The sequence below is a fragment of the Thermomyces lanuginosus genome (assembly GCF_041956635.1).
Source record: "Thermomyces lanuginosus strain ATCC 200065 unplaced genomic scaffold VTN49scaffold_42, whole genome shotgun sequence".
In the NCBI taxonomy this organism is placed as follows: domain Eukaryota; kingdom Fungi; phylum Ascomycota; class Eurotiomycetes; order Eurotiales; family Trichocomaceae; genus Thermomyces; species Thermomyces lanuginosus.
Window position 1 is genome coordinate 618,520 of NW_027192376.1, and position 19,185 is coordinate 637,704.

The following is a 19,185-nucleotide window of genomic DNA, read 5'->3' on the forward strand; positions in this document are numbered from 1 at the left end:
TTTTTTTTTTAAATTAAAAATAAAAAAATCAGTATATTGCAAAGCTGCGCTCTATATTAATCGCAGGATATCCAATTAACATGCGCACCCCCTGTCTCCGCCAGCAGCATCTTCAACTCCCTCAATATGGCTAACCGTCCATCACCTTTACTCCCATCCTTAAATATCAACTGCGGCCTCGTTGGTGTCAACCTTAACCCAACATGTTCCAAACATCCCACTAACGCCGCCGAAGCATTGGGTCCCCCATCCGTCGCGTAGGTCACCACCGCAGCAGGCTTTCCTATCCACTCATGGTACAAATAATTCACTGCGTTCTTAACCGCGCCGCAGACGCCGGCATTGTATTCGGGTGTGACAATGATGTACGCATTGAGGGAGACAATGGCCGCGCTCCAACGTTTGGAGTGCTCGTATAGGAATGGAGTGCCGGGTGGGTTGGTCAGTTTGGGGGATGGCAACCTCGTTGAAGAAGGGGACGAGAAAAATCGGCGAAGTCGATGCGTTCAATGTGGATGTGTCGTTGAGCCCTGCCAGGATGTTGTAGATCCAGTCGACGATTTGGGGGGCAGACGCGTGGTGTGCGGCTGCTGCCCGATGATGAGGCCGACTTTGAAGAAGCGCATTGCTCTTTCATTCAGATGGCGCGAGAGATCTCATCGTAGATGTGTTGACGGGATGATCGATTGCTTTATAAAAAGAAATTTGCATCGTAAAGTCATTCTATGTGGCCTTCAATTACTCTGCATCTTCAGTTAGTCCATCTGTGAGTCCATAGGCTGAATAATTTTAAACGTTCATTGTCATAATCCAGAAGTATCTCGTGACGGATATCATTCCTCGACCGTGGAGCTTAGGGCAGTGGATCATCGAAGATGGATTGATCAGATGAGATCTACATTCCGGGCAGTCCTTTATTTGATCTATTTTGGTTGTTATTACTCGCTTTCGGTAGCTGCCTGCAGGCAGCAGTGACAGCATCTAGGGTCAAGATCTTAGATAACGGGAGACGGAGGCGAATCCTACAATTACTCATACTTTGCGCCGTTCTCGTCATCGTATGTAATATGTACAGTACACGGGGAAAAAGAAAAAAAGAAAAAAAAAAAAATTCGTCGTGGCCAGTTGCTTCGGACTTAACTCGCCATGAGCTCGCAGCACTGCTGCGCAACCTCATCGGCGATATTCTGCAGCACGGCCCTGGTGTGTTCACTGTCGCTCTCTAACCCGTTTTGCTCCGCCCATTGGTTGTATTTGCTCAGCGTCGCAATCGTTACAAAGGCCAACTCGGCGTAATAGGTCTCCCGGACCCGCTCCGCCGCCAGCTCGACGAATCTCGACGCCAGCTCGTGCGCTTCCTGTCGCAACATCGACAGTCTTCCCAGAGGGTTGCCCACGTCCGGCGTTGACACGGCCCGGAGTAGTTCGTAGCAGAGGTAGAGTGCTGCGGGGAAAGCATCGTTTTGGAACATGGTGCCGTGGTCCCGCACCAGGTTCCGTAGATAGTTGTCTTCGTCGGAATTCACGAGGAAGTGACGCAGGATTTGCGATGACATGGACAGGCACACTTGCCGGGAAAAGAAGAATCGGGTGTCGTCCTGGACGGCGAACGTCCAGTGCAAGGCAATAAATGCCCGACGGAGCCGTATTTCTGCGTAGTTCCATACAAAGTCATTGACTGTGGTCCCCTGCGGGCGGCACAATGACCCTCCGACGGTTTTAATCAGCTCCTTGTGCAAGTCCTGAACCACCTCGTAGGACAAATCTCCTTCACATCGATTCAGCGTGTCTGCGATGCGCGACCGAATCGATAGTGACCGCGCTAGGAGTTCCCGACCGGGAAGATCGGACAAGTCCGGCAAGACTTCTTCATGTAAGGATCCGCCAGGACATGTCGGAGGTAGCCCCGCTTCGAGCGACGCCTGTACATCGAGCTCAAGAACTGCAAACCACATATTCCGCCGCAGCTGCTGTTCTTCGGGCGACCGGGCCGCATTGACGCGGCTGCGATGTAGACCCATGGCCATTGCATTCCGCACCAACGTGCCCGAGGAGACTGCATCTGTAGGGAAGCCGCAGCCGTACAGTAGTCGCGTCACGTAAAGCAGGATATCGACGCGCATCGTGCGAAAATTGTATTTCGAAACCGGTATGGCTGTGTTTCTCCACCCTCTGGCTGTCTCGAACCAGCGGAACGCCACCGACGGCGCCAATCGATGAGGGCTCCCCTTGGATACAAATGCATTCCCGATGCAAAACACCAAGGACAGGAGCGCAAACGCGTCACAGCCGATCGGATGGTCCAGCCACATGCGGTCGTGAAGCTCTCGGAGCTCGTCAAAATCGATCACCTGGAACATTGTGCCGAACGTTTCCATAAATTTTGATGTCAGTAGCCATGTTTGTTCACGCGTCGTAAAGTCGTGTTTCGTGCATTCGTGGGACACTATGCTCAGACGGAGCAAATCCTCATTGAACTGATACATTTTCCTCGTTCGCTGGCGAGAAACATATTTCCAAAAGGGCTCCTGCGTTCCCGTCTCTGCCGTTACGGACATGTTACTGAGGGCAAACGCCACGCAGGGTAACTGAAAAACAAAAATTAGCAATTCCCCCTCTCGCGTCGGAACACCTAACAGCGTACTTGCGTAAAAGCCGTCGCCCAATGACTGTAACCGTGAAACTCCGTCATCCATCCATCCCCTAGAAACTCGAGCGCCGGATCACTGCTGTCAACAGGCTGGACTACATTGCCGTCCGTGGTCCGAGCAACCTGATCAGCCAACACAGCACTATTGGGTATCGATGCGTCCGTCGGGATCGCCGAACTGCTGTTGGAGACATGCTCAGACGCTTGACGGCGCGAACTCTCGGATTCCGCACGTTGACTGCTGTCGGGTGATGACCATGATGTTGACGGCCCGGAAGTTGCGGATTGGTCCTGCGTGCCGCCCGCCGATTGCAGGGTCGTCGCGACGCTGCGTTGCGAATGCGGTCGGGGCAATTCAATCAAGTCGCTGTAAAAACAACTGCGGCCCTTGGATAGCTTGTAGCATTGGTCGCACGGCAGTTCACGATTGCATTTCACTTTGCGACGGCGGCAGAGAACGCAGGACAGTTTCGGGCGGCGCCGCCGCTTGCCCGCTGGGAGTTGAGCGCCAGGCGGCAGCGACGAGGTCGACATGAAGGACTCTGCGGTTGAGTACAGGCAATCTCACATCGTGTTGATGAATGCCGGGATTTGCTTTTGATATTTTTGGTCATTAATAATCACCTTTTCTCCGAATCGGCGAGCTCTCCGGAGAGCCGCGGCAACTTTGGCGTTTCAAGAGTCCATGATGGACTTAGTGCCAATATGGGGTTAGTTTACTTTAATTTCTAGACTCTGTCATTGCTTCTTTGGGCTTAATACTCCGTATGGTCTTTGCTTATTCAGACCACAGGACACACAAAGTCACGTGATCACCACCCCCTCTATGACGTCAGAACGGGGGAGGAATATCATAAGATCTCCGTCTTTTAACTGCGACAACATCCTCATCATGACAGGGTTATCGACTCTGTATGGAGGAACGAGGATTGATTACATGTGGGAGTTTTTAAGAGAAACGCCAGTTTGGATTCACATGCATAAATCGCGGGAGGCGCGGACATGCCAACAGCTGACATTCAACCAGAAACGGCAAGCTGCGTAGCCTAAAATTCTCGGCGCGGGGAAGTCAAACAAGGCAAACTCAATCGAGCCAAGCATTCAACCTGTCGTTGGCTTGTGGAATAAAAGTCTCGCACCAATTTGGGGCAAAGAATGGTGGCAGCCCATTACATTCGCGGCGAATCAGCAGCCTCCGTTTGCTGATTATCCTTCAGTTTGCGATAGGTCGTCGAATTGTCCCTTGCACTGTTCGAAATTTCAGAATTCTGGCCTGGGGTTATGTCAGCCGTGCCCAGGGCTCGGCATCCCTATCAGGCTGTCAATCATGGGGGGGCCAAGGCTCTTGGTGAGAGGGCCCCCAGCCTGAAGGGCTAATGAAAGGACCCCATGCTGGCTCGAGCTCTGCTCAACCTAAAGCATTATGCAAAAGGACGATCGTCTGATGGCCCATCACACCACGCTTATCACCGCTCAAACAGCGGACGTGTGGAGCTCTCCGCTGTTCACGGGATCAGCCAGCACAGTGGCTTGGAGCTGTCAGGCTTGGGGACACCCCCTCTCATTGACGGGCATGGACTTGGGACCATCGTTGTCTCCAACGGATAAACCTAGCGCATCCAAAAGTTACGCCAGCTGAATTTTAGGGACTGGCATTCAAAGCCTGAGAAATAATCCATCTGCACGATTTCCATTCCATCACTTCCCCCAAAATCAGGCTACCATCACTACTCCCAGCGACATCCTCAATGAGATCCTCAATGAGGCTATCGTGAGAATCGACATCGGGCCTACCCCAGCAGGGATACACAAGTCATGTCATGCAGAGCTCATGGTGGACAGCCAGTGTGCTTTCGTTCCTTCCAGACGTGTCTGTTATAATCATGGACATACTGTTCAAACGCAACGACATCAACAAAGACGACGAAGAAGCCCGTAATACCTCCCAGACCTTGACGGTCTTGCTGGGAGTGGTTCTGGGTGTGGCCACCGTCATTGTGTCATGCTTTCTGTACGTCCAAAGGTGTCGCAGAAGTGATCAGGTACGATCGCTGACGGAATTACTCCTTACGCAGATTGACCGTATATTTGAATCGCCGTCGGCCCTCCGATTCAGTCCCCGATAAGTCTACCTCGAAACACCGGCTAAAGAAGCTGGAAACAGTGTGTCCGACGCGAAGGTTGGATCAATGGTGGCCCACCGTGAAGGATACCTTGAATCTGCCAGATGTTGTAGATAGTCATTTTGTCTGGTGCGCGCTCCTGGGAGTGCCGGACCGTCGAGACCTCCGTCTAATTACCGTCACAGTGTCGTGTGCTTGGAGCCGGTTCTGCCAGAACACGAAATCCGTGAACTCAAGTGCATGCATGTCTTCCATCGCGACTGCCTCGAGAAATGGTTTCTTCGAAACCACTTTACCTGCCCTCTGTGCCATCGCGTCTATTACAACGCGGAGTCGAGTCCTCCCGTTCATGACTTAGTGTGGATGGTTTGAGATACAGGAACACTGGGGCTTCATTTCGAAGCGGCGTTATGTTTACTCAAGGCGGAGATTTGTGGTTTTTTCCTTCTTTGCAAATATACCCCCTGTCGTTATGTGTGAGAGCGTTCAAAATGCAAAGGCATCCGAAGCGAGGTCCCAGTTCAGACTGTTCCAGTCGAGATAGCCTTCCATACCCGCCGCCAGGTTCTGCACGAAGCTGAAATCTTCCGTTACCGTCGGCGGCGGCGGATCGAGGATTCGGTCCAAGATCCGGGTCATGGCATCTTCGGCTTCCTTGCACGTGGCGTAGTTGCCTTGATCAGGTTTGGCAACCCATGAGAGACTCGAGGTAAACACACTCAGGTTTCGGATGATTTCGGCGCGAGGCAGAAGGACCGTGGGTGGTCCGACCTGCTGAGACTGTCGAAGGATCTCGAACGCCAGAACGCATGCGCTGGGCAAACCATAATACAATATCTACGTACCCCAACGCCTTGGTTAGTCTATATCAAAGGCCGTGTTGGATTTACACAATACACACCAGCCACGAGAAATGTCGACCATGTGCTGTATTGAGTCCATGTGGTCCGTCGCGATTGGAAATGGTTGCCAACACCGAAGACAACAACCGTCTGGCGGTATCAAACAACGCTTGATGGCCAACGTTGACGTTCTTGACCACTGCCCGGTGCAGCAAAAATGTCGAGTGCAAGTAATCCATGTAGAGGAGATACTGCATATACACGTCCAAGTCGCGAAAGGGCTGCTCCCGTACTTCTGGCGCCTGTCGGTCGAATCGAAAATAGTCGGGGCATGCGTCCCATGCTGCTTGAGCCTTGGCTAGAATATGGCTGCATTTTGTTAGGGTACGATTTTGGTGTTGCGATATCATGAACCGGGACATACCGAGCTTTCTCTTGGAGATCTCCCTGGTATCCATCCCCCAAGGCAATTTCGAGCACCTCTTCTCGAAAGACAGACAGAATGTATCGTATTCGGACCGGGCTGACGCGGTGTCTCCGGCCATGTCTATCCCATCCGTTCTCGTCAAGCTCCGCGAGGCCTCTTTCGAGGACATCATCTCTCGAGAAGAGAACGTCATCGCTCAAATCCAGAGGTGCGTCCAAAGAACAATAACGATGATTGATTAGAGGAGGTCGCCCCACAAAGGTGGCAACACATTTGTCTGCGTAAAACGCAAGGGCAAAGCAACCTCGTCTTATTTGCTTGACGAAGAAGGGGCAGTTATTGTCAGCAGGACCGTCAATTCTATGAAGGCCTGCGGCGTAGACAGTGGCCGACAGATCTCCCAATCGTCTCCAAGCGAGATAACCTACGTTTCAGTCAAAACTACCGAACCGCTGAACGACGCTAGTTATTTCTCCACTCACTTGCATCTCCAAACAGTTGGGTGCGAACCAAGACGTCTGTGTACTGCGCAGCTGCCAAGAGCTCATTGGTCGACGCCGCATCATCGCAAAAAGTGACGCAGGTGTTCGTCGTATTGTAAGCCATGCTGAGCAGTTTTTGCTTCGCCTCCGCTGTATGACCTAGGGGTGTCAGGATAGGGTGAGACACGTCCACATCCAATAGAGTCGATGTTGCAGATGCATAGAAGAGAGCCATGGTTTCCCACCGAGTGTTCTCGCCAGAGAAAGTTGACACATAGTCTGACAGCGTCATACTCGTGGATCGCGGCAATGGCCGGGACGAATTGCGGAAAATCTGCAGCGCAAACTCGCGCAGACGGGGGCCTGGCCGTGAGGGATTTACTGTTTTCAAGAAGTTTCTTATCCCATCGGCGATTTTGTCGACTATCTCGAGCGGCAGTGCGTTGCACCACTTGCGCGAGTAGTACTGCACCATCAAATCACAGAATTCAGGATGGTTGTAACATAGGGTCAGCACCTGCACTCCGGCTTGCACCCTGTCTGGATCGATCGACTGTTGGCTTCCGACGGCATTCAAAAAATGTTCCCCGTCCGCTTCCGCAAGCATGTCTCTCTGATGCTCTACAAGCACGGCAGAGTAGCTTGTCGAGCCAAGATAGCCGGCCAATTTCGGCGACGCCGGAGCTGGCATGCCGGACTTGGGAGTAACGTCCTCCACGGACGGTAATCTTGATGATTTTGCCGAGCTTGTAGAGACACTATTTAACCGTCAGTTTCTGGGTCATTCAGGGCCATGATCAAGTCGTACCTCGAACTCCCCGTTTCCGAAGACCTGAATCTGCCATTGTGCTCTACAAAACTGGTTGAGCGCTTTGTCATAGGGGCTGGGTGATAGTAACAGAGTTGCTGCATGCCTCGAGAATTGCAGCGGCCACAAATCGGCCTAGTGTGATCGCATCTAAGTTTGGACTTTCTGCATGGTTCACAAGCCTGTGGCTTGCCATTCCGACGGATTCTGGGGGCATCCGACTGATACATGATGCCGATTCCGACTTTTAACAATGCTCCCGTATAAAGTTTTGGATACGCTACTCCGACCTGATACAGCACGAATTCTCTGCATCCAGGACAACGGCGCTCGGGGCAAACAGTTGAGCTCACTCTGCCCAACCACTTCAAGGATTATCACAAACACAAGCTGGCTTCATTTCTGGCCGTCATGGACGCAGGCAATTTCAGACGAGTTAACGTGCTGGTCGCGTTGCAGCTGAGGCTGTCGGCATTACATCGGAGATCGGACTCCTTGACTGCATTGGACGCGGCCCGGCCCACCTTGGCGCCTTGCTGCCTGAGGCTGAAAAATCTTGCACTAACCTAGTTATTCTTAGGCAACCACTAGGGCCCAATTATGAGGCTGCCACGGGCACTAGCTGCGAGACCAAGTATAAGCCAAGAGTCTGGTGACCCCGTTGCTGCTCCATTCCCCTCCCCCAGATCTCAGGGACCAACAGGTTCAATGTACTCGGGTTCCGTGGTCGGCGGCGGGATAGACCACCGTTCGGGTCAACCGTATCCGCGATATTAATTCTTCGGGAACGAACGCTGCAGCCATGGTTGGCGTGCCTCGGAGCAAAGCTTGTTCTACTTGCCTTCGTCGACGAGTCAAGGTTAATTGATCAACTGATCGCGACCCTTGTGGAACTTGAGGAGTTGAGGGCTGATGCGCTTCTTTTTGGAACAAACAGTGCGATGAATCGAGGCCGGAATGTTCCCAGTGTATCAAGTATGGCGTCAAATGTCCCGGTTACGCCAGATCCATGCGATTTCTGGACGAAGGGCCGGCCCTCCGGCAACGTTTCCAGTCCACGCAGAAGACGCGTTCCGCGAAGGCCCTGCCGCCGAACAGCATTGACGAGCGCGTACTGCCATCACTGGTCGCGAAGGTCATGAGTGGACAACAACCGGTCGTTTTTGGGAGTTTTGTCTGGTCATATTTCCCGCGGTTCTTTGGCTTGAATCGGCATCGGCTCAAAGTTACCTGGGCGTCATATATCTCAGAGCGACTGGGTCAGAGCCCAGTATTTGACACAGCGGTATATTGCATCACATGCGCTTTTCTAGGTCAATATCACGAGGATCAACGGCTGGAGCGATATGGCAGAGAAATGTATGCCAAGGCCATGTCATCCTTGCGGGAATGCTTTGCGGATGAGAAGGCGCGCCGGTCGCGCGACAGCGTTGGTACGACAGTTTTGCTCAGCCTATTTGAGGCATTGGCCATAACCAGCGAGGATTCGTGGGTACATCATGCTTCTGGCACATCGTCTATGATGGCGCTGCGAGGCGCAAGCGCACATCATTCGGGCTTTGACCGCTGTCTCTACATGTCTTTCCGCAGTTTCATCGTTGCTCAGGCGCTCGTCCAGGGGAAGCCATGCATCTTTGAGCACCCGGAGTGGCAGGCCTTCATCGACCGGGTCCGTCGTGAAGACGTCGCCGAGCTGCAACATGACGAGCCAATCTCTGTGTTTGTCGACATCTCAGATCGCATGTTCATGGAGGTTGCTAAGTTCCCCGGAGTTGTGAGCGAGGCAAGGCAGATTCTCTCGTCACAGAGTAAGCCCGACCCAAGCCAAACTGAGCTTCTCGCGGCCCGCATCTGGTCCTGCCGAGAGAACATCCGTTCCATTGCCGACGAGATGCGCATCGCGCTCTCAGTCCATGGTTACCTCTCCCGGATCGGTGACGCCGACTTTGTCGGGCCCATCTCGTCTTCGTTCCCGGACTCGTTTGCCACGTGCATCCTCCGCGGAACCGACACCACCATCTCCATCCTAGACATGCTTTTGGCACTGGTTGCCTCAACCCCTGCTTCCTCACCTATCACTGAAACTAGTCCTTCCAGTGAAAGCAGCAGCAATAGAAATAGCAGCAGCAGAGCACTCACAGCGTCACCGTCATCCTCATCAACCTACACCGCCCTCCTACCCCGGGTCAAGTCCATAACTGCTGCTCCACTCCCACCAATAACAACCCCCCGCTCATTCAAACTCGTCTCTGGTCTCGCGTCTCCTGACAAGGAGGTCTCCAGGGTGAGACAAGAAAGTCAACGACCGAGACTCACGGAGTGGCTGGATCTGGTCGCTTCGAGTATGGGCATGCAAGGTTTGAAGATTGTCTTTGACGAGCAATGATGATACCATTGGGTTTTGTTGTATCCTTTCCAGCGTAATCGGCATGTGGTGTCCTTTCTCTCAGGCGTTTTGATGATCACCCTCTTGTCTGCTTTGGTCGCCATCCTATAAGAGGATTAATGATTGGATGCGATAATGTCTCCGGAAAAGTTGTGTCAATTTTACCCATCAATGTTTGTCCATGGAGACAAGGAGTTATCAAATAACCATAATACAGGAGTTAGACTGGGAAAAAAAAAAAATGAGTTGAATTGCTCACCATATCCATGCAAAGATATGCTAAACAATGGAAAGAATACCGTAAACAAATCTATGTACAGTGGAAAAAACACGCCAAACTAAAGTAAACCGTAAACACAAAACACACCAACGCTCCGGCCCAAAACAGAAAACAAAACCCACAGGATCATGCCCGCATGTAAACACACTAGGCTCCTTAGAAGTTCCCATAACCCAATATCAGGAACTCACACACCGAGACCAATATCTCGTTAGGACCAGTGGGAAAAACCGAATCATCGTCGTTTCAATAAGCCAAAAATCACAGGTGCCCATTTTGGTGATGCACGCTCACTTAATCACCAACGCCGTAAAAAAAGTGGGAGTTAGCATATTGACAACTTATTTCAATGCTCTTGTTGAAGTTGTCCCAATGCTGCCGATGCGACCGCTGTTTTTGCGGATGCCCCGAGTCTCGGTCTTGCTGTCCGCAACACGACGGGAAGCGCTGCGCACTTTGGACACGGAGAGTGTTCCGCTGCTGCTCTTGGAGCTTCCAGGCGTCTTCTGTGCAGCCACTGCTGCCTCCACCCAGTTCTCCCGATCCTCATCCGCGTAAATATCTGCAGTGGGAGTGGAGTAACTCGGTGAACGCTGCGATGGTGTTCTCTCAACGCTAGGAGATTTCGCGGCCCGCTTAGCGGCGAGCATGCGCATCTGGATGTCCTCTTCGCTTTCGCTGGTATCCGGCGCCGAGCGATGCAATCGTCGAGCGGGTGTGCGCTCTGATGCCCTATCGCTGCCAGCCACGGTGCTGCCAGAGACATTGCGCGCGTAAGGATGATGTCGGGAATCCTTGCGGTGGGATTTCCGCGGCTGCCCAGGGGTAGGGGCCGGGAGGTTGTCGTCGGCGTAACCTCCGCCAACCTCGTTGTGATCAATCTCACCGAGTGCCGCCCGTTTCGCGCTCCGTCCATTCGGAGGCGTCACCAATTGCTCACTCGATCGTTGCGCATTGCTGGATCGGCCAGGAGTGACCGGCGCAGCGGCTAACGCGAGTTTCTCCCTATACGTATCTTCGAACCTCCACTCTCGGAAAGTGCCTTGGTTGAGATGTAGCCAGTGCTGTTGCGGTCCGACAACCATGCCTGGTCGCATGAATCGCATGAAAGCGATTATCTCATTTGCTGTGAAGCCATATCGATAGATCAAATAGGCGCCAATAAGGCATCCTGTTCGCCCAAGACCGGCCTTGCAGTGGACGGCAATTCCTTTGCGCTTGACTGTGATCATCTCGTGGGCCATATCAATGAACCGCCGCACCAATGAAAGAGGAGGGCACGTCCCGTCCTCGAAGATCATATCGACGTGCTTGATACCCAAGGCTGTGAAATACGATGGGGAGTAGAGTTCGGAGTTAAGGCGCACGACCAGCCCGATGTTGTGGCTCGAAAAATATGCCAAAACGTTCTTGAACGGTACCGGAAGTTGCGAGGCCAAAACTTCGGATACAGTGGAGGGGAGAGCAGCATACGCAGGCGAGTCGGTTGGAATTGGCGCCACCGGTTGGTGTTGAGGAGATGCGAAGGCAATGAAATCGGGAGTAATCCAGTTGAAGTCGCCCATGTCGACCCGTTCGTATTTTTCGTATCTAGACGCTGTGAGTTTCTTGATTAGGAACCCCGTTCGCGTTTGGAACATACTCTTCTAGGTTGAAATCCCTCAAATCGCATAGGTTTTCCTCCTTTGCCTTCCAGACGCCATAAACCACGTCTTGTATGCTCAACACATAGTCTGCCTGGCTGTATCCAGCATCGCGAAAAGGCATGTATGGAGGATCAGCCTGAGCGATAGGAGCAAGGGCCAGGTGTGGTGGCCACGACTGGATCAGGACCATGTAGCAGGCCACCAAACACGCGGCGTTTGCTCTACTGCGGGCATCTGGCTTGCTCCAGAACACCACTGGGCGATTCTGGTTCTCGGGATCGCCGAGGATCTCATGAAACTCGATCGCAAACTGGTACAGGTGGCCGATATGCAGCGGACCAAAGTCCGCGTGGAATGCGTTATATACCAGGGTATCGTTGACAGTAAAGTATACAGGAGTCTTTTGCTTTGACGGTTTAATCGGGCTTTGGACCTTTCCAGCGCGCTTTGTTGGCGAACGCGATTGAGACTGTTGGGAAGCAAAAGGCAGAGGTGTCCGAGGATCCGGGGGTGAGTCGTACGAAGCGAGGTAGAGTCGATCTATGGATCGCATCAACCTTGATCGGACTATAAACCATGTTGGGGCAGATATCTACCTTGTATGTACTCGATCACCTGTCCATTTGCAGGCGATGAAGGTGACGGCATCTTGATGACTCGCTGCCGTCACAGGATCAGATGCTGAGCGCGGTCTCAATTGCCGTTCGCGAATGAGAGCAATGGGTCGAGAGAAGTGTATATCAGAATTGGAGAGAGTAATCCGACGGTAAGGTGTCTTCAGACTCTCAGACTCACACCGCTGCGAATCTCCCTTGCGCGGGACCGAAAAGGTAATGATAGATGGAGAGAGAAGGAATAACGGTGATAAATGCCGTCACAGCGAAGGGACCCGATCACAAGGAGAGGCAGTGATCTTATGGAGCAGGAAGAAATATACTGACAAGTTCGAAGTTTTGGCCTCGAAGGCAAAGATGGGATGTTGAATTGCGGCATGCCGTGTTATGATCACCCGTTTGGGTTAGTGCACATCTGTTGGCACAGCAACGGATTTCTGCCTAAGGCTTGAATATCTGCCCGCCAATCACCGGAAGGATCAGATACCGGGTGCCAAGCAATTAAGTTATCGAACCTTATCGAGTTGAAAAGCACCGTTTCTGATGAGAGTGATTGAGTCGGCTGACAATTTGCTACTCGAGTCCTGTATTTTGATCTGACGACGCAATAGATAGAGGTTGCGATTGAGTGTCATTTTTCTTAGATTGATCGAATTCTCTGTCGGACACCGAGTGTCGCCAGTTGAATACTTACTCTCATCTTGACAAACCCCACCGAAGGTTGACCATGGAGTCGAATACAGTTGATGATTCTAAATTTCCATACTCTCTGTGTGTGCAAGGACATGCCGGCGACTACATTGCGTCTGCTGACATTGCCCAGGACGATATCCGTGCCATTTCCTAGTAACCGCCTTGCAAGTGCTGCCATGATGGCCCTTCAAGTCGACGCGGAACTTTCTCAGCTGGTGACGCGCAGCTTCAGGTTGACAGCTGGATCTTCGAATTCAACAACGGCGCAGGACGAGGAAGATAAGACGGTGTTGGAGACTACCTATCGAGCTACAACGAACCGAATGCTGCGGGTATCCGTCAACGGCTTCATGGACAGTTTAGGCGTTGTTCTGGGAGTTATGCACGAGCTGGATGTCGACGTTTTAGAGGATGAGTCAAGAAAATAAAACCGGTCTCATTTGCGGTCTGCGGACTACGATCGAGCGGCTGCTGGTGATGGATATTTGAAAGCCGCTGCACATGGAACGGTCTATCTAGACGGTTCATTGAATGTTACTACAATAGAATACCTCGGCAGAGGTTGAGAAATGTATGACGTGATGAGGCATGTTGATGCAACTCTGTCCGCTGCCCCTTGATTCGCGGCCATCATAGTCGTCGCGGTGTCGGTGCAATTTGCTCCCCGTCTTCTCAGTGGCGGCGACCTCTAATTAGCCTGTGTCTCCAGCTTCTGGCCATCAAGTTCAATAGCAGTGGAGTAACTACCTTACGATCTGAATTCCAAATGTTGTCCGATTGCGACATGATCCGAAGTATCCGATGTCAACCACACTCTCTCTTTCCAGTACCTAGCCCATTCTTGTCGGATGGTTTATCGACAACCAATAAAGCACTTCTACTGCGAGAAGTTGACAAATTGACACCGAGATTTAAGGACCGAAACTGCCGAGGTTCCGAGTAATAATACTACAGGTAGAAGGCTGTGCAGGAAGGTGTGTTAGCGTCCAATGACAGGTGTGGCGCAGATCACCCGCGACGCAGGGGCTTACCGTTTGCCGCTTGTCCAGGCTGGTTAGCTTCTTTGGTACCTACGGAGTATATCAGATCGTATGGTCCCCATCTTAGTGCTATGTCAACGCTGCTGTCTCCACATCATTTTCGTGTACAAATTCAACGAAACATCCTCGTCCCCAGAAAGTTTCATCAAACTACATCAGTAGTCTCGTTTTCTAGTGTCGCGATGGCATCCGCTATCAAGTTCTACGATTTCAAACCTCTCGACAGTAAGGAATTACCCCGAATGTTACCATGCGAGAACTGCACATGCTGATAATCAATCTCGCCAACCACAGAGAAGGGCGAACCCTACCCGCTCGAGAACCTCAAGGGCAAGGTCGTGCTCGTCGTCAACACCGCCTCCAAGTGCGGCTTCACCCCGCAGTTCAAGGGCCTGCAGGAACTCTACGAGAAGGTTCTGTCCAAGTATCCCGACAGCTTTACGATTCTCGGCTTTCCCTGCAACCAGTTCGGTAACCAGGACCCGGGCACCAATGATGAGATTCAGAGTTTCTGCCAGGTCAACTATGGCGTGACGTTCCCTGTCCTCGGCAAGATTGATGTCAACGGTCCGAACGCTGACCCGTTGTTCGAATGGATCAAGTCGGAGAAGCCTGGCTTTTTGGGTGTAAAGCGTGTTTTGTGGAATTTCGAGAAGGCGCTGATTTCAGCCGAGGGCGAAGTGGTCGGTCGCTGGAGGAGCGTTACTTCCCCAGCTAGTCTATACGATACCATTGTGAAGGAAATTGAAAAGGCGAAGAAGCAGAGTGGTGCCACAGCGACGGAGCAAAATCCTACGGCTACGACGTCGGCGCCTGCTGCTGAACCCGCCGAAGCGAAATCATCCTGATTGACATACTACCCAAGCAAAAATTCTCTATGGTTTCGTCCCGCCCTGTTGCATTGATACCAGTTTGCATCTCTACGAATCGGGTATTGATGATCGTGTCTTGGTCATTCATGAGTTCATTCCATTCTTTCTTGAGCTACGACGGGGCAACACTCCGTAAAGCCCGAGACCATGTAATAACGGCTCTTCGCGCTTAATAGCAAATTCAAATCAACCGATGTTTCTCATGCAGCAGCGCTCCCCTTAGGGATTAAATTTCTCAGAGAAAGATCGTAGACCACGTCCTCAACTTTCTTGACCTGAAATCGAGTATACATAGTTAGCACGGACGCAAAGATGTTGGGCGGGGACTGAAGCATACGCTGTATTTGATTCCATCACTCCTCTTGCGCAGAATGTCGTTCTTCAGATTCAAAAGCTGGAAACCCGCAAAGAGGTCCTTGATGAAACTGTTGATCTGCAAAGGGCGGTCATAGTCGCCAAGTGTAACCGAGTTGACAGCGAGGCGGGCCTGATGGCGTTATCAGTGAGAATTTTAGATCAGAGTGCTGAAAGCCTACCAGCTCCTCGACAACAGAAATAAGTGCAAGAAGGTACTCTTCGATGGTCAAATGGAAAGCATCCTGATCCTTCAGATTGACAGGAACTGTACAAGCCCGAACCTTAGCTACCACGATCAATCGTGAATAGAGAAACCGGAACTTACTGTTAAGGAACTTTCCAACCTCCTCTATCGTCAAGAACGAGGAGTTTGTCCCTTTGTATTCCTCGAGACCTCCCAGCCAAGCACAGAGTTCGATATAGTACACCTTTCATTTTCCCATCGACTGTCAGTATACGCCGGCATCCAGACTGGCTGGCTTCCCGAGGTACCCCACTCACCAGGTTCTGCAGCTCGCGAGACCACACCCCGTTGTACTTGTAGAATGGGTGCTTGGAAGCCACTTCCACCAAACGGGAGAATTCCTCTTTCAGTTCAAGGATGCGCTGCGTCGCGTCATCGAGGACCGGCTGTACTGTCCTGCTCGTTAACCTTGGTTTTCTTCTGATACCGGTCGGAGCAAGCATACATTTGCTGGCTGGCGTTGAATGCGCTCGGGACAGTACTGTCTGAACTACCCGGCCTTTTCCCATGGAGATTCGGATTAGTTCAACATCATTATGTTATTGAGGCATCTTGTCACTCAGTCCAACCTTTTCGCGCCATGGTTTGGACAATGTCTTGTAACTCCTACGCGTGGTGCGTCAGCTAAATGACGTCTTGCAGGCATTGTGTTCTAGCTGCGTGTCAAGGACTCACATCACGGATTTCAGATTCTTCATCTATCTTGCTTTGCAAACTTTCGAAAATTGCGGGGTCGATCATCTTGGAGACTGACAGCGAGTTTTTCCTCGGGAGTGTGTGTCGTTCAAGTTGTTCAAAGTGATCAGCAGTCCTTTACGAGGTGGCCGGTTCCGTGAAGATCTGTCCACTGTGATGGCCACTTCGATGTTTGGGCCGATCTCACCCACTCGGATGGACCAAGCTTCGAGCTCTTACGTTCACTTTGTCAAATCGGACTTTGGTCGAACTACCAAGTGCCGCTGATTCTCTCAAACTCCGTACAAGGCTGAAGAAGGCGAGACGATGAAAAAAGCTGTAAATCCTACAGGTACAGGTAATTCATTGCCGATTCAGAGCAAATTCAAGAGAATATCTACTCCCTACAAGTACTTCATATACTTCATATAGGTTATTGCGAAAATGGATATTTCTCACCTCTTCTCCAACCCATCGGATATACCGACGGCATCGATGAAAAGGTTGTTCGCGTCACTCGGTGGTAGTGTAAGACCGAGGACACTGTGCGATGGAGCATGCGCAAGCACAGAGGCTCCATCACGCGGTCCAAAAATGAGATTAATCACTTACGTGTTCCTTAGAACACTTTCAGAGATTAAACTGAAAAGAACAGATACTACACTTGATCTAAGCCAAAAGGCAAAGAGAGCTGGAGAAGAAAAGAAAGAAAAAAACCAAATCGACGGGCGCTGGAAGGGTTTTTATATGTGAGAAATGTGGTCCGTGCGTATCTGCTAGGTGGCGTCCCAAACCGGACTAGTGTACGGAGTATTTCTTGGCATTCTGCTTTCCCTTTAACTGATTTGCGGAATGAGTAAAGTCGTTCTGTCTTGAAGACCTACCCAGGGCACAGCTTGTGCAGTTGACGCCTCCTCGCCACCATTTCGAACTGGCCCGAAGGCTGCCAGGATGCATACTGAGACAGTGTGACTTTCAGAATCAGGCATTACTTACGATGCGCACTCGATAGAGATTTCGCGAAACCTCTCAATCATTCTTGCATTCGAGTCATGCAGCATGTTCACACCACTGGGCTTATTCAAGGCAGTTCCTTGTCCGCAAGGCGCGAATTGTACCCTGTTTGCCTGTCTCTTCTCCCACTCACAGGAGAGTGATACAACGTCTCATCGGAGTGGCAACCATCATGTCGAGGACACTGACGACGCTCTTGCTCGGGAGCAGCCTCCCGGCAAAAGACGAAAGATTGACGATGAGGACAAGACTCACAATCATGGCGTATCAACGTCAGCACAATCACGCCCAGGCATCGAGCGTTCTGGAGGAACCCCCTTGAAATCTGGCATCACCGAGCTTCAGTCAGCTTCGAGGAAGGTTTCGCCGCCACCCACGCGGGCTCAGCTAAAGTCAGGTGAGAACAAGACAGTCACACCCGGGACAGCCCCGGTAGAGAAGTCAGTATCGCAACCAAATGCAGCCAGGGTGACTCAAAGACGGGTGCCAAAGGAGTCATTGAACCCGCGTATGTTGCCCAAAGCGCCGGCCGCTCATGCAGTGCGATCTGCTATTCTGTCTAAATTGCACGCGGCTATGTCGGCTTTAAACACAAAGTTGGCTCAGCTGAAAGATGATAAATTGGCTCCTCTTGTCCTATCTCCAGAGGAACTGATCGTCATGGCTCTTGACGAAGAAGAGAAAATCGCGAGAGAGAATCCCAATCTCTACTCCAATGTCATAAAAATGCGCATTGTCAAACTCCATAAGATGTCCCCAGAAGACTGGAGTACAGAAGTGCAGGCACATCTAGACTCCAGATATAACAAGCCGGAAACCAAGAGTGCCGCGGTAGCCAAAGAGTTCACGACAAACTTGACAACAGAGCAAGAAATAGCCCTGGTCAAACTACTTCGTACGGAGCTACGAGGTAAAGAGCAGTTCGGGTACGTCACCAAAGTGCCCACGTCAGACGAAGTCGAATCAGCCAAGAAAGCTTTGGAAGCGGCTCAAGGCTGGGAGAAATGCGATCGATGTTCGGGACGGTTTCAAGTGTTTCCTGGACGTCGTGCCGATGGAGCGCTGGCCTCTGGCGGGCCATGTACGTATCATCCGGGCAAGATTATCCGCTCAGGCAGCCCAGGTGATCCATACTTTCCTTGTTGCGGCCAACCCATCGGGACTTCTGCCGGCTGTACCAAGGCCAAGTATCATGTGTTCAAGACCACGGAGCCGCGGATGTTGGCTACGGTGCTTCAATTCGAAGAAACGCCATCACAGCCGGACGGCAAGCCCAAGAAACCCGTCAGCTTTGACTGTGAGATGGGTTATACCACGCTCGGTCTGGAACTGATTCGCTTAACCGCGATCAGCTGGCCCGAAGGTGAGACCCTGCTGGATGTTCTGGTCAAACCAATAGGAGAGGTCCTTGATTTGAACTCGAGATACTCTGGTGTCTTTCCTGAACACTACGCACGCGCTGTGCCATATGGCACAAAACCACCCAACGAAGATGGGAGTGCGTCGGCAAAAGGAGTGGCCCCTGCCATGGAGATTGTAGATTCACCGGCCGTCGCAAGATCGCTCCTATTCCAGTTTCTGACACCGGACACCCCTCTTATCGGCCACGCGATCGAAAATGACCTCAACGCTTGCCGTATCATCCACCCTACGGTTATCGACACGGCGATTCTGTTTCCTCACCCCCGGGGCCTCCCTAGCCGACACAGCCTGAAGTATCTGGCTAAAACGCATCTAGACCGAGATATCCAGACAGGTGGAGATAGTGGGCATGACTCTAAAGAAGATGCGCTAGCGACGGGTGATTTGGTGCGATTCAAGGTTGCCGAGAAATGGATGGCGTTGAAGCATCAAGGGTGGACGATGGTGGACAACAAGCTAGTGCCTCCGCCAGGGCAGGCGGGTTCGTTGGCAGAGCCTGGACAGAAGAGAAAGCATGATGATAACGTCGATGCTTGAATGAAAACAATTGGCCTGGGCAATTTATATCCGTGCACTATGCACACTACGAAGCACCTGTTTTACGAAGTGA

The 19,185-nt window shown here is 51.7% G+C and overlaps 10 protein-coding genes across 10 annotated transcripts; 5 read left to right on the forward strand and 5 right to left on the reverse strand.

Annotated features, from left to right (window-relative positions):
- Positions 1-56: 56 nt before the first annotated feature.
- VTN49DRAFT_6955 (uncharacterized protein) lies at positions 57-626 on the reverse strand (the record flags this gene model as incomplete). The annotated part of the gene is made up of 2 exons (XM_069415170.1): positions 57-462; positions 559-626. 2 exons carry the CDS (start codon positions 624-626, stop codon positions 57-59), a joined length of 474 nt encoding a protein of 157 aa, XP_069264995.1.
- A 510-nt stretch (positions 627-1,136) lies between these two features.
- VTN49DRAFT_6956 (uncharacterized protein) lies at positions 1,137-3,184 on the reverse strand (the record flags this gene model as incomplete). Its single annotated transcript, XM_069415171.1, has 2 exons — positions 1,137-2,588; positions 2,645-3,184. 2 exons carry the CDS (start codon positions 3,182-3,184, stop codon positions 1,137-1,139), a joined length of 1,992 nt encoding a protein of 663 aa, XP_069264996.1.
- Positions 3,185-4,533: 1,349 nt separating this feature from the next.
- On the forward strand, positions 4,534-5,145 carry VTN49DRAFT_6957 (uncharacterized protein; the record flags this gene model as incomplete). Its single annotated transcript, XM_069415172.1, has 3 exons — positions 4,534-4,661; positions 4,726-4,902; positions 4,959-5,145. 3 exons carry the CDS (start codon positions 4,534-4,536, stop codon positions 5,143-5,145), a joined length of 492 nt encoding a protein of 163 aa, XP_069264997.1.
- Positions 5,146-5,259: 114 nt separating this feature from the next.
- On the reverse strand, positions 5,260-7,403 carry VTN49DRAFT_6958 (uncharacterized protein; the record flags this gene model as incomplete). The annotated part of the gene is made up of 5 exons (XM_069415173.1): positions 5,260-5,610; positions 5,675-5,984; positions 6,040-6,466; positions 6,525-7,282; positions 7,333-7,403. The coding sequence occupies 5 exons, from the start codon at positions 7,401-7,403 to the stop codon at positions 5,260-5,262; spliced, it is 1,917 nt and encodes a 638-aa protein (XP_069264998.1).
- A 731-nt stretch (positions 7,404-8,134) lies between these two features.
- VTN49DRAFT_6959 (uncharacterized protein) lies at positions 8,135-9,718 on the forward strand (the record flags this gene model as incomplete). The annotated part of the gene is made up of 2 exons (XM_069415174.1): positions 8,135-8,191; positions 8,270-9,718. The coding sequence occupies 2 exons, from the start codon at positions 8,135-8,137 to the stop codon at positions 9,716-9,718; spliced, it is 1,506 nt and encodes a 501-aa protein (XP_069264999.1).
- A 621-nt stretch (positions 9,719-10,339) lies between these two features.
- Positions 10,340-12,292, reverse strand: VTN49DRAFT_6960 (uncharacterized protein; the record flags this gene model as incomplete). Its single annotated transcript, XM_069415176.1, has 3 exons — positions 10,340-11,588; positions 11,641-12,184; positions 12,241-12,292. 3 exons carry the CDS (start codon positions 12,290-12,292, stop codon positions 10,340-10,342), a joined length of 1,845 nt encoding a protein of 614 aa, XP_069265000.1.
- Positions 12,293-12,985: 693 nt separating this feature from the next.
- On the forward strand, positions 12,986-13,379 carry VTN49DRAFT_6961 (uncharacterized protein; the record flags this gene model as incomplete). Its single annotated transcript, XM_069415177.1, has 2 exons — positions 12,986-13,029; positions 13,082-13,379. The coding sequence occupies 2 exons, from the start codon at positions 12,986-12,988 to the stop codon at positions 13,377-13,379; spliced, it is 342 nt and encodes a 113-aa protein (XP_069265001.1).
- A 794-nt stretch (positions 13,380-14,173) lies between these two features.
- VTN49DRAFT_6962 (uncharacterized protein) lies at positions 14,174-14,839 on the forward strand (the record flags this gene model as incomplete). Its single annotated transcript, XM_069415178.1, has 2 exons — positions 14,174-14,216; positions 14,286-14,839. The coding sequence occupies 2 exons, from the start codon at positions 14,174-14,176 to the stop codon at positions 14,837-14,839; spliced, it is 597 nt and encodes a 198-aa protein (XP_069265002.1).
- Positions 14,840-15,063: 224 nt separating this feature from the next.
- VTN49DRAFT_6963 (uncharacterized protein) lies at positions 15,064-16,205 on the reverse strand (the record flags this gene model as incomplete). Its single annotated transcript, XM_069415179.1, has 8 exons — positions 15,064-15,138; positions 15,201-15,350; positions 15,400-15,485; positions 15,546-15,648; positions 15,722-15,855; positions 15,910-15,963; positions 16,034-16,070; positions 16,140-16,205. 8 exons carry the CDS (start codon positions 16,203-16,205, stop codon positions 15,064-15,066), a joined length of 705 nt encoding a protein of 234 aa, XP_069265003.1.
- A 993-nt stretch (positions 16,206-17,198) lies between these two features.
- On the forward strand, positions 17,199-19,112 carry VTN49DRAFT_6964 (uncharacterized protein; the record flags this gene model as incomplete). The annotated part of the gene is made up of 1 exon (XM_069415180.1): positions 17,199-19,112. One exon carries the CDS (start codon positions 17,199-17,201, stop codon positions 19,110-19,112), a length of 1,914 nt encoding a protein of 637 aa, XP_069265004.1.
- Between the last annotated feature and the right edge of the window lie 73 nt (positions 19,113-19,185).